Raw genomic sequence first — 17,580 nt, forward strand, 5'->3', positions numbered from 1 at the left:
GCCCCGTGTACACCGCCAACCCGTTCACATCTCTAACCGTTTTTCCCCACTCGACGACACACCCGCCGAGGATCAAACTCTGGTTATTGGCGACTCTGTTTTGTGAAATGTGAAGTTAGCGACACCAGCAACCATAGTCAATTGTCTTCGGGGGCCAGAGCAGGCGACATTGAAGGAAATTTGAAACTGCTGGCTAAGGCTAAGCGTAAATTTGGTAAGATTGTAATTCACGTCGGCAGTAATGACACCCGGTTACGCCAATCGGAGGTCACTAAAATTAACATTAAATCGGTGTGTAACTTTGCAAAAACAATGTCGGACTCTGTAGTTTTCTCTGGGCCCCTCCACAATCGGACCGGGAGTGACATGTTTAGCCGCATGTTCTCCTTGAATTGCTGGCTGTCTGAGTGGTGTCCAAAAAATGAGGTGGGCTTCATAGATAATTGGCAAAGCTTCTGGGGAAAACCTGGTCTTGTTAGGAGAGACGGCATCCATCCCACTTTGGATGGAGCAGCTCTCATTTCTAGAAATCTGGCCAATTTTCTTAAATCCTCCAAACCGTGACTATCCAGGGTTGGGACCAGGAAGCAGAGTTGTAGTCTTACACACCTCTCTGCAGCTTCTCTCCCCCTGCCATCCCCTCATTACCCCATCCCCGTAGAGACGGTGCCTGCTCCCAGACTACCAATAACCAGCAAAAATCTATTTAAGCATAAAAATTCAAAAAGAAAAAATAATATAGCACCTTCAACTGCACCACAGACTAAAACAGTTAAATGTGGTCTATTAAACATTAGGTCTCTCTCTTCTAAGTCCCTGTTGGTAAATGATATAATAATTGATCAACATATTGATTTATTCTGCCTTACAGAAACCTGGTTACAGCAGGATGAATATGTTAGTTTAAATGAGTCAACACCCCCGAGTCACACTAACTGTCAGAATGCTCGTAGCACGGGCCGGGGCGGAGGATTAGCAGCAATCTTCCATTCCAGCTTATTAATTAATCAAAAACCCAGACAGAGCTTTAATTCATTTGAAAGCTTGACTCTTAGTCTTGTCCATCCAAATTGGAAGTCCCAAAAACCAGTTTTATTTGTTATTATCTATCGTCCACCTGGTCGATACTGTGAGTTTCTCTGTGAATTTTCAGACCTTTTGTCTGACTTAGTGCTTAGCTCAGATAAGATAATTATAGTGGGCGATTTTAACATCCACACAGATGCTGAGAATGACAGCCTCAACACTGCATTTAATCTATTATTAGACTCTATTGGCTTTGCTCAAAAAGTAAATGAGTCCACCCACCACTTTAATCATATCTTAGATCTTGTTCTGACTTATGGTATGGAAATAGAAGACTTAACAGTATTCCCTGAAAACTCCCTTCTGTCTGATCATTTCTTAATAACATTTACATTTACTCTGATGGACTACCCAGCAGTGGGGAATAAGTTTCATTACACTAGAAGTCTTTCAGAAAGCGCTGTAACTAGGTTTAAGGATATGATTCCTTCTTTATGTTCTCTAATGCCATATACCAACACAGTGCAGAGTAGCTACCTAAACTCTGTAAGTGAGATAGAGTATCTCGTCAATAGTTTTACATCCTCATTGAAGACAACTTTGGATGCTGTAGCTCCTCTAAAAAAGAGAGCTTTAAATCAGAAGTGCCTGACTCCGTGGTATAACTCACAAACTCGTAGCTTAAAGCAGATAACCCGTAAGTTGGAGAGGAAATGGCGTCTCACTAATTTAGAAGATCTTCACTTAGCCTGGAAAAAGAGTCTGTTGCTCTATAAAAAAAGCCCTCCGTAAAGCTAGGACATCTTTCTACTCATCACTAATTGAAGAAAATAAGAACAACCCCAGGTTTCTTTTCAGCACTGTAGCCAGGCTGACAAAGAGTCAGAGCTCTATTGAGCTGAGTATTCCATTAACTTTAACTAGTAATGACTTCATGACTTTCTTTGCTAACAAAATTTTAACTATTAGAGAAAAAATTACTCATAACCATCCCAAAGACGTATCGTTATCTTTGGCTGCTTTCAGTGATGCCGGTATTTGGTTAGACTCTTTCTCTCCGATTGTTCTGTCTGAGTTATTTTCATTAGTTACTTCATCCAAACCATCAACATGTTTATTAGACCCCATTCCTACCAGGCTGCTCAAGGAAGCCCTACCATTATTTAATGCTTCGATCTTAAATATGATCAATCTATCTTTGTTAGTTGGCTATGTACCACAGGCTTTTAAGGTGGCAGTAATTAAACCATTACTTAAAAAGCCATCACTTGACCCAGCTATCTTAGCTAATTATAGGCCAATCTCCAACCTTCCTTTTCTCTCAAAAATTCTTGAAAGGGTAGTTGTAAAACAGCTAACTGATCATCTGCAGAGGAATGGTCTATTTGAAGAGTTTCAGTCAGGTTTTAGAATTCATCATAGTACAGAAACAGCATTAGTGAAGGTTACAAATGATCTTCTTATGGCCTCGGACAGTGGACTCATCTCTGTGCTTGTTCTGTTAGACCTCAGTGCTGCTTTTGATACAGTTGACCATAAAATTTTATTACAGAGATTAGAGCATGCCATAGGTATTAAAGGCACTGCGCTGCGGTGGTTTGAATCATATTTGTCTAATAGATTACAATTTGTTCATGTAAATGGGGAATCTTCTTCACAGACTAAAGTTAATTATGGAGTTCCACAAGGTTCTGTGCTAGGACCAATTTTATTCACTTTATACATGCTTCCCTTAGGCAGTATTATTAGACGGCATTGCTTAAATTTTCATTGTTACGCAGATGATACCCAGCTTTATCTATCCATGAAGCCAGAGGACACACACCAATTAGCTAAACTGCAGGATTGTCTTACAGACATAAAGACATGGATGACCTCTAATTTCCTGCTTTTAAACTCAGATAAAACTGAAGTTATTGTACTTGGCCCCACAAATCTTAGAAACATGGTGTCTAACCAGATCCTTACTCTGGATGGCATTACCCTGAGCTCTAGTAATACTGTGAGAAATCTTGGAGTCATTTTTGATCAGGATATGTCATTCAAAGCGCATATTAAACAAATATGTAGGACTGCTTTTTTGCATTTACGCAATATCTCTAAAATCAGAAAGGTCTTGTCTCAGAGTGATGCTGAAAAACTAATTCATGCATTTATTTCCTCTAGGCTGGACTATTGTAATTCATTATTATCAGGTTGTCCTAAAAGTTCCCTAAAAAGCCTTCAGTTAATTCAAAATGCTGCAGCTAGAGTACTGACGGGGACTAGAAGGAGAGAGCATATCTCACCCATATTGGCCTCTCTTCATTGGCTTCCTGTTAATTCTAGAATAGAATTTAAAATTCTTCTTCTTACTTATAAGGTTTTGAATAATCAGGTCCCATCTTATCTTAGGGACCTCGTAGTACCATATCACCCCAATAGAGCACTTCGCTCTCAGACTGCAGGCTTACTTGTAGTTCCTAGGGTTTGTAAGAGTAGAATGGGAGGCAGAGCCTTCAGCTTTCAGGCTCCTCTCCTGTGGAACCAGCTCCCAATTCAGATCAGGGAGACAGACACCCTCTCTACTTTTAAGATTAGGCTTAAAACTTTCCTTTTTGCTAAAGCTTATAGTTAGGGCTGGATCAGGTGACCCTGAACCATCCCTTAGTTATGCTGCTATAGACGTAGACTGCTGGGGGGTTCCCATGATGCCCTGTTTCTTTCTCTTTTTGCTCTGTATGCACCACTCTGCATTTAATCATTAGTGATCGATCTCTGCTCCCCTCCACAGCATGTCTTTTTCCTGGTTCTCTCCCTCAGCCCCAACCAGTCCCAGCAGAAGACTGCCCCTCCCTGAGCCTGGTTCTGCTGGAGGTTTCTTCCTGTTAAAAGGGAGTTTTTTGGACTTCCGGTTATGGCGACCGTGTGAAAAGCCGTGTTCTTCACTGCTCCGCTATTGTGCTACTTTTTGATGCTAAAAATTTTCCTTAGCTGTAAAGAACGTTCTTCAACACTCCTAACTCTACAAGATGCCTCCAAAAACATCAAAAACTCCACAAGAAGTCAACGAAAAGGCAAAACAACCGAAGTTAACAGACTACACTCTCCGGGATTTGCAGAAAGCTAATGCTAACGAGAGCGTCCTCGCTCCACAGCTAATTGGGACCACAAACGCCGAGGAGAAATCCCAGAATAGTAAGGTGGATGAAATTTTAACTATCGTCACCACCATAAAATCAGATTTGGACAACATTCGTGGAGAAATAAAGGACTGTGCTAAAAGGGTCAATGAAGCGGAAACTCGCATATCTAACGCGGAAGACGAAGTAGAGATCCTGCGGACTAAAACTAGCGCTCTGGAAATGAAACAGAAAGCGTTGGAAGAAAAAATTCTGGACTTGGAGTCGAGGTCCAGACGCAATAACTTGAGACTCGCGTTTCTCCCAGAAGGATCTGAAGGACAAGACCCTTGTAAGTTTCTGGAAAAGTGGCTACCGGAGGTACTTGGCCGTGAAATCTACGCAACTCCTATGATCATTGAGAGAGCACACAGGATTGGCCCGAAGCGAGACAACAACGAGGCGCCCCGTGTTTTGATCATGAAATTCCTCAATTACAGGGACAAGATGGCTACTGTTACCGCGACAAGAGCAAAAGGGAACATTTATTACGAGGAGCATCTAGTACGGTTTTACCCTGATTATGCCGCGGGTGTGCACCAGCAACGCAAACAATTTGATCCAGTTCGAGAAGAGCTTCGTAAATTGGGTCTGAGACATGGACTTGTCCACCCAGCGAAACTACTGGTGACCCAAGACGGAAAAACCTACGCTTTCAAGACTCCGGCGGAGGCTCGGGAATTTTTACGCAAGATCCAGAAGAATAGAGAAGATATGTAACGTTGTAATTTGAAGCACGCATTATGCTTAAGAGAAGTGTCATACTGTTCATGATTTACCATATGTTGAATGATAGCGTATCCACTGCTCTATACTTAATACAACTAAAGGACAACAGCTAAGATATACTAATGTGAACAATAGCACATATAGCAGCAGCTTATATTAGTTTTGAATACAAGAGAAAGGTTCGACTGCTCCCCACATTCTGTGGATCGGTCATATGCGATAACGGAAGAAGAATCGAGGAGGGAGGGGGGCCCACAGAGGGGATGGTTGGGATACTGTTCTGAGTTAAGGCACCATATGCTGGTTCGATATGTTAAGAGTTATGCTTCTCTCAAAGTATTATTTATGTCTACTGGTAATTTCGACATAGCTGAATATAGGATGATATTATCCCTATGTTTTTGTTTTATGATTAAAGGGTTAAAATGGCACAGGGTGTAAATTTAAATTTTGTAACTTGGAACTGCAGGGGTCTACAACGCTATAAAAAGGTTAAACAGGTCATGAACAAATTAAAAAGTATGGACTCCAAAATCATATTTTTGCAAGAGACTCATCTGATGGAGGAGGACGAAAAAAGGGTTAGGAGAAGGTGGCGGGGTAGTGTATATACATCAGCATTTTCCTCCCGTGCAAGGGGAGTAATGATACTTATTCATGAAACTGTCCCATTCCAAATAAATAATGTTATTAAAGACAAGAGGGGTAGATATCTAATTATCCAAGGTTCATTACTACTAGGAAACATAAATTTAGTCAACGTCTATGGTCCTAACACTGATGACCCCTCCTTTTATGATGAGTTATTTCTTTTGCTTTCAACGATGTCGGGACACCACATAATAGCAGGGGACTTTAACTGTACCCTGGAACCTAGTCAAGACCGATCAACGGGAGCAGATCAGTCTCATAATAACTGCAGAATAACTATAAAACAATTTATGAGCGATCTGAAACTAATAGATATTTGGAGAACACTAAATCAACAAAGCAAATCATATTCATGTTTCTCTGCAACATTCCAAACATATTCACGTATAGATTATTTTTTAATTTCAACCGATTTGATATCAAAAATTCAAAATTGTTCATATGATAATATTGCTATCTCAGATCATGCGCCATGTAAATTGATTTATCGAGATGAAGATATCACTTGTGAACCACCCAGATGGAGATTTCAACACAAATGGTTACAAGATGAGGAATTCATCAAATATATTGGGAGTCAAATAGATGAATATTTCTCTTTTAATAAAAACCAAACATCAGCAGGAATCAGATGGGATGCTTTTAAAGCATTCCTCAGAGGACACATCATTAGTTACACTGGCCATAAATCTAAAAAAGCAAAACAAGAACTAAAACAACTGGAAAATAACATCAACACAACCCAAGAGAAAGTATTTGAGGGCAATGATCCTGTGGCGGCAAAAGAACTTCTACTTTTGAGAGCAGATTATGAAAAACAAACAAGCTCTAAAGCTGCATCCAGTCTTTTACGGTTAAAGCAAACATTTTATGAGCAAGGAGACAAAGTTGGAAAGCTATTAGCCTGGCAAATTAAGCAGCTTGAAACAAAAACGATAATTACTTCTTTGGAAAATAAAGGCCGAACAATAATAAATCCAAAAGAAATTAATGATGCATTTAAGGATTATTATAAAAAATTGTATAATACAGAAACAAATTGTAGTGCACAGACCATGAATGCAGTCTTAGATAGGATAAAGATTCCAACTATTTCAGATGGACACAGAAGAGAATTAGATCTAGAAATAACAACAGAAGAAATCTCAAACACCATCAACGCAATGAAATTAGGTAAGCGGGCCGGCCCAGATGGTATTCCCATTGATATATACAGAAAATTTAAAGATAAACTGCTAAAACCGCTGCTAGATATGATAGAAGAAACTTTCGAAAAAGATTGTCTGCCGCTGTCTCTAAATGAAGCACTAATAGTTCTACTACCAAAACCCGGGAAACCTCCAACTAAATGCGAAAATTTCAGACCAATCAGCCTCCTCAATTCTGACCTCAAAATAATTTGCAAAATATTGGCAAGGCGACTTCAGAAAGCCCTTCCTAGTGTAATAAATATCGACCAGAATGGGTTCATAAGTGGAAGACAAGGCTTTCACAATGTGAGAAGAGTTTTGAATATTCTTCACTACAAAAAAGACGAAAAAGACTGTGCACTACTTTCAATCGACGCAGAAAAGGCCTTCGATAGAGTCGAATGGCCTTATCTTTTTAATATTCTGGATAGATTTGGCCTGGGGAGCAATTTTACAAAATGGATAAAAATACTTTACAAAAATCCAACAGCAGAAATTTTAACAAATAGACATCTTTCAAAACCATTTAAAATCAAAAGAGGTTGCCGTCAAGGATGCCCCCTCTCTCCCCTACTATTCTCCTTAGCGATAGAACTTTTCGCAACAGTTATACGTTCGCACACACGAATATCGGGAATAAGTATAGGTCAGAATGAACATAGGATTGCATTATTTGCTGATGATATTATTTTATTTCTATCAAAACTAGCGTCTTCAATCCCGGCAGTTCTGGAAGTAATACAACTATATGGGAATATCTCCGGCTATAAAGTGAATGAAACAAAGTCTTCAATATTATTACTAAATGAAACGGAAAGAAAATACCCCAATATTCAAATATTAGCCTACAAATTCAAAATAATAGAACAATTTGAATATTTGGGAGTCTTAATCTTGCCAAATGCAGAAAAATTGGTTAAGGCAAACTATGATAGGCTAAAAGAAGAAATTAAAACATCTGTAGATCGATGGAAGCCATTGCCCCTATCTATTATGGGTAGAATAAATACTTTAAAAATGATTATATTGCCAAAATTACTATATCTATTTCAAAACATCCCTTTACCCCCCCCTTCTGACTTGTTTTTTTGGCTTAAAAAAACAACTTTGAGCTTGATATGGAACAATGGAAAATCTAAACTTCGTCTCTCTCTCCTGTATATGCCATTTGACAGAGGAGGGTTGAAATGCCCCAATTTCCTATGGTATTACTGGGCTACACAATTGCGCTCTATAACTTTTTATTTTAATGATAATAATAACCCACATTGGGTAGAAATGGAAGGCCAAAGTTTAAAATTACCCCTACATTCATTCTTCTACTCTGACACAACAAAACAGCTATTGAAACAAATAACAAATCCCTTTCTCAAACATATGGTGAAGATCTGGCATGATGTCAGAAAATATTTAAAAGAGACCCAAATACTATCTCAGCTAAGTCCTATATGGGGCAATCAGCTCTTCACTCCCGGAAGAGCAGACGCCACTTTTAAAACATGGGCAACTAAGGGACTTAAAACAATTGGGAATCTCTACCCATCAGAATCAGATAATTTTATGTCTTTTGAAGAACTCAAAGTAAAGTTTGATCTCGATAACAAACACTATTTTAAATACCTACAACTAAGAAGTTTTGTAAATAAATATCAAACAAATCTACAAAAAATTCCACTTACACAACTAGAAAATTTGATATTAAAAAATAAATTAAGAAAAGGAATAATCTCTGATTTTTATATGTTACTACAATCATATTCAAATGAAAATACAATAAGAAAACTAGTATCCTGGAATGAAGATTTAAATATTAAAATCAGTGAACAAGACTGGGAAACAGTTTGCAAAAAATCCCAACAAATATCTATTAATAGTCGTCTTAAAATATTACAATATAAATGGATAATGCGAGTATACACTACACCAGTTAAATTAAATAAATATAACAAGAACATTCCAGACACATGTATAAAATGTGGCTTAAAAGGAACATTAATACATTGTATATGGGAATGCAGCCAGGTGAGACATTTTTGGCTAAAAGTAAAAGACCAAATTGAGAAAATAATTTCGAAAAAGATCACTCTGGAGCCCTTGATGTTCTTACTGGCTCTATACCCGAAGAACCACAATTTCACTAAAACAGACTGCATTTTTATTGACATAAGCTCATTAATAGCTAAAAGATGTATTGCTCTTACCTGGAAAAATGTCAATAGACCAAGCGCCTCCCAGTGGCTAAAACAAATGCTCTCTTGCCTACCATTGGAAAGAATATCATATATACGCAAAGCGAAACAACACTTATTTGAAGAAATATGGAGACCATTTATAAACTTTATAAACAATTTAGACTTATCTGATGACCTCATTGATTTTTAAACCCATTGCAGAAAATATAAGTAGTAACATTTACAATTTTATAAAGTAAGAGAAGCTGGTTCCCTTTTTTTTTTTTTTTTTTTCTCTTTGTTCTGATGTTTTATTGTTCCTTTTTTTTTTTTTTTTTTTCTTCCCTTTTTTTTTCCGACTTCTATATACAGAAAAACATGTAAGACATATTCTGTAAAATAATTCTGTTAAAATTGTACATGGGTAAAGGGCGAATAAAATGTATTTGGCAAAAAAAAAAGGGAGTTTTTCCTTCCCACTGTAGCCAAGTGCTTGCTCACAGGGGGTCGTTTTGACCGTTGGGGTTTTACATAATTATTGTATGGCCTTGCCTTACAATATAAAGCGCCTTGGGGCAACTGTTTGTTGTGATTTGGCGCTATATAAAAAAATTGATTGATTGATTGATTGAAGTGAAGTCTTCAGCTGTGAGCTGAAGACACCTGGACTGAAGCTCAGGGTCCAGGACTGACTTCTGCTGTATGAGGCCGGCGTGAGAATGTATACCAGCGTTTCCACAAATCCTTCAAAACATTTCAGTCACTGGCTACAAAACACCAAAATCAATCTGGATTATAGAAGCGAGGCCTCACAGTTTGGGGATTATGTTGGTTTACGCTGCAACTTCAAAATAAAACATGTCTTTAAGTCGTGTTTGTCGACTGGCTGATACAAATATTCATTTCCTGCAGTCAGACATCTTCATCTGAGTTTCAGTCAGCAGGAAGCTGTTATAAAACAAAATACCGTAAATGAGCCTCTCCCTTGTTTTTAATCTACAGCCAATAAATCTGTTTATTTGGAATTTTAAAGCAGGTCAAGAGTATGGTCCAGGTTTTCAGTGGCTTCTGTGGCTCAGCCGTTGGACTTGTGTCTGTGGTGAAAGTATCAAACATTCAGGTCTCTCATACCTCAGAGTGTGAGGTCAGGAGACACCAGGGGAGGGTTCATGAATTTGTGAGGTCGCTGAACTGTGGCGCTTGTTGATGATCGACATGTTTGCAGAAGAATGAAGATCCAAGAGTTTCAGGTCCTGATGCTTCCAGTCTTACTCTATGGTTGAGATCTGAATGCTGCTAACCACTGATCCAAGTCTGTTTTGGGAGGTCTTTGGTTCAAGTCTCTCCCTGGAATCTTTGGGTTCCACTGGAGTGCTCACGTTTTCTTGATAGTGAAGCAGAAAGTAGGTGGTTCATGGCTGACTTTTTGAGATGTTTTGCCTTCGGGCATGAACCGACCTGATTAATAACCATCCATCTATCCACCTGTAAGACATCGCGCCATCACCTTGACCTTAAAGGCTGTGGACTATTAAATAACCCGAAAGAAGCCGGAGTTTCCTCCAGTTAACCCCAAATTGTGTCAATTCATTAGTCTACTGTTTTGCAGGTAATTCCACCAATTTCCATAATGTTCCATGATGTTTAGAGGTGTTCAGCTTGGTAAATGTCAACTATTGATCCACTGAAAATCTGACATAGTGAATAAAAAGGACGATACTGACATTAAACTGTCTCACTGAGACCAACCTCAAACTGTGACCAGGGTATAGTCTACAGACTGGAGGTGATGCTCAAAAAGTGTTGTAAATCACTCGGTATGTTAAAGCTGCAAGCTGTTATCTATGATGCTTTCATCTTTAATATGTAGGTAAAGGTTTAAGCATTCGCAGACGACAGTGTGTTCTACAGAGAGAAACCGTTTCCCTGTTGTCGCTGGAAGCAGCTCGTATTTGGACACAAAGCAGGAACCAGCAGTGTTTCCTTATTTCCCCTCACAATCTGATTAAGTTCTGCTTGGTGAATGAAAAGTGGGTTAGAAGTGGATTAAAGCCATTCATCACCTCTTTGGAGTTCTCCAGTTTTTGTTTTTTTTATTGGGCCAATGAAATGCAGGCAGCTTTTTTGTCTCTCTTCTTCTTTCTTTTGTCAGAATGACGTGACAGTTTCTCACAGTGTTCAGTCATAGGTTTTGGGTTTTTTTGGCTGAAATCCTGGTCTCGCTTACAGGTACAACCCACCGCGCCGTGTGGCGAGGGAGTCAAGCGGCTTAATCCTTTTCCATTGAACAGGAGGAAAGGATTTTCCAAAGGCTCTGTTCTGCAGAGTATCAGAGCCACAGCTGGGAGGCGGAAAGCCGCTGACCGTCTGTCTTCACGTCTTAAGAACACTTGGTGGCTTTTGTGTTTGGCTGCATGTTTTATGATGGTCACTGGCACTCTCAGGATCCAGACGTCAATCATATTGTGGTTCTCATGAACCTGCAATTACGAGGTTTCGACAACTTTGGGGCTTGTAGCTTGTGGCGAACTCGTGCCTGTTCTTGAGTTCTTACATAATCAGAGCACTGAGACGTACTTTGCCGATGGAGCACAATAGTCATTTGGGAGTATTTTCATACTGCATATTGGTTATTTTTCTTCTTTGAAAAAAAATTACATTTCATAATTAAATGAAGAAGTAATTTTTCCAGAGTTTATAATTTAAAAATCAAAAATAATGCATTTTATATAAAAAAAAAAAAAAAGATTTATTTCAAAAAAGACCAGGCAGTAGAGCAAATATCTCTGCTGAGATCACAGGTATTATATATAATGTATATAATGTATAATGTTGACAATGTTTCACTGTTCAATAGTCCATTCTGGAAGTTTCCAGTCTTCATGCACTGATGTGGGACCAAAGCAAACTCCATCACAGAGAATCTCTCTATGTGCTACTCTTAACGTAGTTTAGCCCACAAGACAAAGTGGCCTTACTGGGGCGTGGCCATTGCTGTGCACAAGCAACTACAGTGAAACCCGTGTAAACCGTCATCAGATAAACCCCATATTCACACTCATCAGACAAAAGCAAAAGTCCCAATGCTTCTGTATGGTTTTCTTTGTAATAAACACCGTACAGAATGGATTTTGTACAACAGATTTTCGCTCACGTCAGCCAGAACATCCCGCCCCATCGCAATAGATTTTTATTAAAAACATGGACGTGCCCAGTAACAGAGGAATGAAATGAAGTTCAGCACTGACACTCGCCAATTCGAGAAAAGTGGGTAACGTAATCCATGATTAAAAGACCAGCTGTTTAATTTTTCAAACCGTGCTCAGACACAGAGCCTAAACAAGGCAGGGCGTAATTCAAGGCCGGTGATTATTAACAAAATGCTGCTTGCTGCCTGCTCTGTAATGTGGTGTTAAGTTTCGCACATATCCCTGGGTGTAACAAACCAAACCACCTTAGGTCACAGCCTTCTGTGGGGCTGTGGACCCTCCCTGGAGTCTGATATGCACCTGCTAAATGCCTGACAGCACAAGGGCTGTGATTTATCACTTTTCTGGTTTCACTCCTTCCTCCCCCCGTCATATGTTAATAGTTTGTGCAGTGCATGGATCAGATACATTTGGCAGAAAAGTCCACAAATATGACCAACTTCTCAACATGGAGTCAGAAAAAGATGCTCAAATGACTCACAACTCATGGAGAAAATTGTAAATACTGTATCGTTGGTTTGGAGGTTGATGATTGTATAAAGACGTGGAGTTTGTTGAGGGACAAATTAATCCAGAAAAAGCCACCGTTCCTGTTGTAAATTGCAATAAGACACGATGGAGAACTTTAAAGAGTCACACGCACGTCGACGTCTTTGCGTGGCCACAGACCTGGAAAAGCATAAGTTAGGCTTTAGGATTTTAAGGTACCACTCCACAGCGGACGTAGAAAAAAGAGTGACTCGACCAAATGTAATCTTTTTAATGCACATAATGCCTGGCACTTATTTAAGGCAGGTGTTTTTTTTTTTCAGACAAAGCTTTGACCCTTCCCCATAGATCGTTTGGCACCTCCTGACTGTAACTAATCCGTTACATACATATAACGGATTTTGTCCGTTTTATACATATAACTGATTTTTGTCCATTATATATATATATATATATATATATATATATATATATATATATATATATGTGTGTGTGTGTGCTGGACTAGTGTCCATTCAACGGACATGGCTGACTTTAAAAGCAAAGTACTACCTCTTTCCTTTACACCCCAAACACAATCACACATTCTACAGTGTAGACGTTCTACTACTTATTAAAAAAATATACATTCCATCTAAAAAGCATGAAAATCACCCTGTAGTCCACAGTACAATATTTAACAGGTCCAACATTGAAATAAACCAAGACTGTGCAAATACATGATGAAAATACATATTTCTGGGTGGCATGTTGAAAACTGAAGTGCGTAAAGCCTTTTTTTGCAAAGAGTAGACCAAGAAGTACCATTTTACCAAATTTGGTGCTTGTATCACACGATAGATTTTTGTGATGTGTGAGTTTATCTGCTGCACTTGTCATAAACTAGTAGTGACACTTTGTGCACTGCTTTGCACTGGGCTTAACATCTGAACTGAAACCGGTAGATAAAACCAGATTTTGCACGCCGTGGCCCCTTTAATAACTGTTTTAACTATTGCCGTGTTCATTCAGTCTGTTATACGGCGTTAAAAGGCTACAGATCCTCTGTATTCCAATGAAAGGACGGCCCTTTGATGACATTTTTATGAGGGACTTTCCCTTTTTTTTTTTAAAAAACTCAAGCGTTCCGATGACTGAACAGGAAGTGGTCTTGAAGTGCTTACAAAGACGCTGTATCTTTCATATGCTTTATATGTGTAATTATGTGTGTAGCCGTTAAAGCAGAAGCAGGTGGCTTCAGGCAAAGTTCAGAACTTGTGGTTAATCACATCTCAATGGAATAATTATCTATCACAGCGTGATCCACTGCGTTAAACCGTTAACGATTTTAAATGCAGCGTTTTAGTTTAACGGTCCAATCGGAAATCCTTTCTCGATAGTTACATTTGCCTCTCACAACTTTACCACCATTCCACTTTACAACTTTAAAATATGCAGACGCTGGCACTTTTAACATCTTTTTAATGGTTCCCAATGTGATTGTGTGAAATACTAATTAGCATCTCTTCCAGCTTTCAAAGTGAATAGAATTTTTATTGTATTGTAAGATACTGTTATTGAGCCCATTGACAAGATTCCAGAGGTGAGTCCAAGTTTTGTTTTCGGGAGTCTTTGGCGGCGGTGTCTCTAGTCTTGTGTTGTTTGTACTCCAGGTTGGTCAAAGACGTGAGTCCAAGTTTTGTTTTCGGGAGTCTTTGGCGGCGGTGTCTCTAGTCTTGTGTTGTTTGTACTCCAGGTTGGTCAAAGACGTGAGTCCAAGTTTTGTTTTCGGGAGTCTTTGGCGGCGGTATCTTTAGTCTTGTGTTGTTTGTACTGCAGGTTGGTCAAAGACGCCCCCTGGGATGAAGTTCCTTTGGCACACTCTTTGGTCGGTTTCGCCACTGCCTACGACTTCCTGTATGAATACTTGAACAAGGACCAACAGGAGCGTTTCCTCCAGGTGATCGGCAACGCATCACGTCTGATGTATGAGAAGTCCTACGTGCGCGGTTGGGGGTTCCAGTACCTGCACAACCATCAGCCCACCAACTGTGTGGCCCTGCTCACAGGCAGCCTGGTTTACATGACCCAAGGTGAGTATTACTCTGATAGATATCTATAGATATCAGCAGCACCTCACTGAACGTGCATCTGCTGCTGAGCATTTCATTTCAACTTAAGAATATAAATATATGAATACACAGACTCAACATCATCATGATTACAACCCCTGGCAAAAATTATGGAATCACTGGCCTCGGAGGATGTTCATTCAGTTGTTTAATTTTGTAGAAAAAAAGCAGATCACAGACATGACACAAAACTAAAGTCATTTCAAATGGCAACTTTCTTTCTTTAAGAAATCAAGAAAAAAAGATTGTGGCAGTCAGTAACGGTTACTTTTTTAGACCAAGCAGAGGAAAAAAATATGGAATCACTCAATTCTGAGGAAAAAATTATGGAATCACCCTGTAAATTTTCATCCCAAAAACTAACACCTGCATCATATCAGATCTGCTCGTTAGTCTGCATCTAAAAAGGAGTGATCACACCTTCGAGAGCTGTTGCACCAAGTGGACTGACATGAATCATGGCTCCAACACGAGAGATGTCAATTGAAACAAAGGAGAGGATTATCAAACTCTTAAAAGAGGGTAAATCATCACACAATGTTGCAAAAGATGTTGGTTGTTCACAGTCAGCTGTGTCTAAACTCTTGACCAAATACAAACAACATGGGAAGGTTGTTAAAGGCAAACATACTGGTAGACCAAGGAAGACATCAAAGCGTCAAGACAGAAAACTTAAAGCAATATGTCTCAAAAATCGAAAAATGCACAACAAAACAAATGAGGAACGAATGGGAGGAAACTGGAGTCAACGTCTGTGACCGAACTGTAAGAAACCGCCTAAAGGACATGGGATTTACATACAGAAAAGCTAAACAAAAGCCATCATTAACACCTAAACAGAAAAAAAACAAGGTTACAATGGGCTAAGGAAAAGCAATCGTGGACTGTGGATGACTGGATGAAAGTCATATTCAGTGATGAATCTCGAATCTGCATTGGGCAAGGTGATGATGCTGGAACTTTTGTTTGGTGCCGTTCCAATGAGATTTATAAAGATGACTGCCTGAAGAGAACATGTCAATTTCCACAGTCATTGATGATATGGGGCTGCATGTCAGGTAAAGACACTGGGGAGACGGCTGTCATTACATCATCAATAAATGCACAAGTTTAAGTTGATATTTTGGACAATTGAAAGGATGTTTGGGGATGATTAATGATTTTTCAAGATGATAATGCATCTTGCCATAGAGCAAAAACTGTGAAAACATTCCTTGCAAAAAGACACATAGGGTCAATGTCAACGAGCAGATCTGATTTGATGCAGGTGTTATCAATCAATCAATCAACTTTTTTCTTATATAGCGCCAAATCACAACAAACAGTTGCCCCAAGGCGCTCCACACTGTAAGGCAAGGCCATACAATAATTATAAAAACCCCAACGGTCAAAACGACCCCCTATGAGCAAGCACTTGGCAACAGTGGGAAGGAAAAACTCCCTTTTAACAGGAAGAAACCTCCAGCAGAACCAGGCTCAGGGAGGGGCAGTCTTCTGCTGAGACTGGTTGGGGCTGAGGGAAAAAACCAGGAAAAAGACATGCTGTGAAGGGGGGCAGAGATCGATCACTAATGATTAAATGCAGAGTGATGCATACGGAGCAAAAAGAGAAAGAAACAGTGCATCATGGGAACCCCCCCACAATCTACGTCTAAAGCAGCATAACCAAGGGATGGTCCAGGGTCACCTGATCCAGCCCTAACTATAAGCCTTAGCGAAAAGGAAAGTTTTAAGCCTAATCTTAAAAGTAGAGAGGGTATCTGTCTCCCTGATCTGAATTGGGAGCTGGTTCCATGGGGGATGAAAATTTACAGGGTGATTCCATAATTTATTCCTCAGAATTGAGTAATTCCATATTTTTTTCTTCTGCTTGGTCTAAAAAAGTAACCGTTACTGACTGCCACAATATTTTTTTCTTGATTTCTTATAGTGTTTCTTAAAGCCAGAAAGTTGCCATTTGAAATGACTTTAGTTTTGTGTCATGTCTGTGATCTGCTTTTTTCTACAAAATTAAACAACTGAATGAACATCATCCGAGGCCAGTGATTCCATAATTTTTGCCAGGGGTTGTATTACTATAATTTAGAATGATCCAGTCGGTCACAGAGCTCCATGGGGGTTTAGTTGAGGAACGTTTGGTAAAGCCCTGAGCAGAAAGTGACTTCTTGAAGGTGGCTTGTCGTGTGGATTTTTTTTTTATAATCGCTGAAATGGTTTTAAAACAAAAGTTGTTGATAAGTGGAAATTCTCATGTGCACCCTGGGGATGTGGTGAAGAGGTCACGAAGGAGATGTGGCAGAAAACGAGACAGACGCTGCTTCTCATCAAGGAGCTGCTGCTCCTGTTAGCGATCTGCTCGCCGCTCTGATGGTTGCATGCAGATCTGTTACCAAGTTAACGGTGCCCCACTTTCACTCACACCCGCCTCTTAAACTTAGTGAAGTACGAGACGTAAGTACCGTGTGGGAACTGAGCCCTGCTGGTGCCGCTGCTTATACTCTGAATCCATATCGTGAAGCGTCTGAGAGTCCCTGATTCTACCTGGATGAAATCGATCACATGGTGCTCCCCCAGACGGGAACAGTACCCAGTTACAGCTGGGAGGACCGGGTCCGTGCACATGAAGTGTTTTGTCCAAGGACACACAGATGGCACGACCAGGACTCAAACCCAGTTCTACACATTAGTCACCAGACACACCCCAAATACCCCAAAGTCACGCTGTGGACTGCAGATCATTGAGATACAAAGTAACCCAGTTCACAAATGTTTCCACTGGGACTTTCTGGTGAAAACATTTATAGAGGAATATTTTTACTGCAGTATAATTAATTTTGCAATAT

The 17,580-nt window shown here is 39.6% G+C and overlaps 1 protein-coding gene across 2 annotated transcripts in view; it reads left to right on the plus strand.

Annotated features, from left to right (window-relative positions):
* Positions 1–17,580, plus strand: part of dse (dermatan sulfate epimerase) — a 52,099-nt gene that overhangs the window by 8,943 nt on the left and 25,576 nt on the right. For both annotated transcript variants that reach the window (XM_034162096.1, XM_034162095.1), the window contains exon 3: positions 14,445–14,698. In XM_034162096.1, the coding sequence (XP_034017987.1) occupies positions 14,445–14,698 (254 nt within the window). The remainder of the gene's footprint in view (positions 1–14,444; positions 14,699–17,580) is intronic.

The sequence above is a fragment of the Thalassophryne amazonica genome, chromosome 21 (genome assembly GCF_902500255.1).
Source record: "Thalassophryne amazonica chromosome 21, fThaAma1.1, whole genome shotgun sequence".
Lineage (NCBI taxonomy): Eukaryota > Metazoa > Chordata > Actinopteri > Batrachoidiformes > Batrachoididae > Thalassophryne > Thalassophryne amazonica.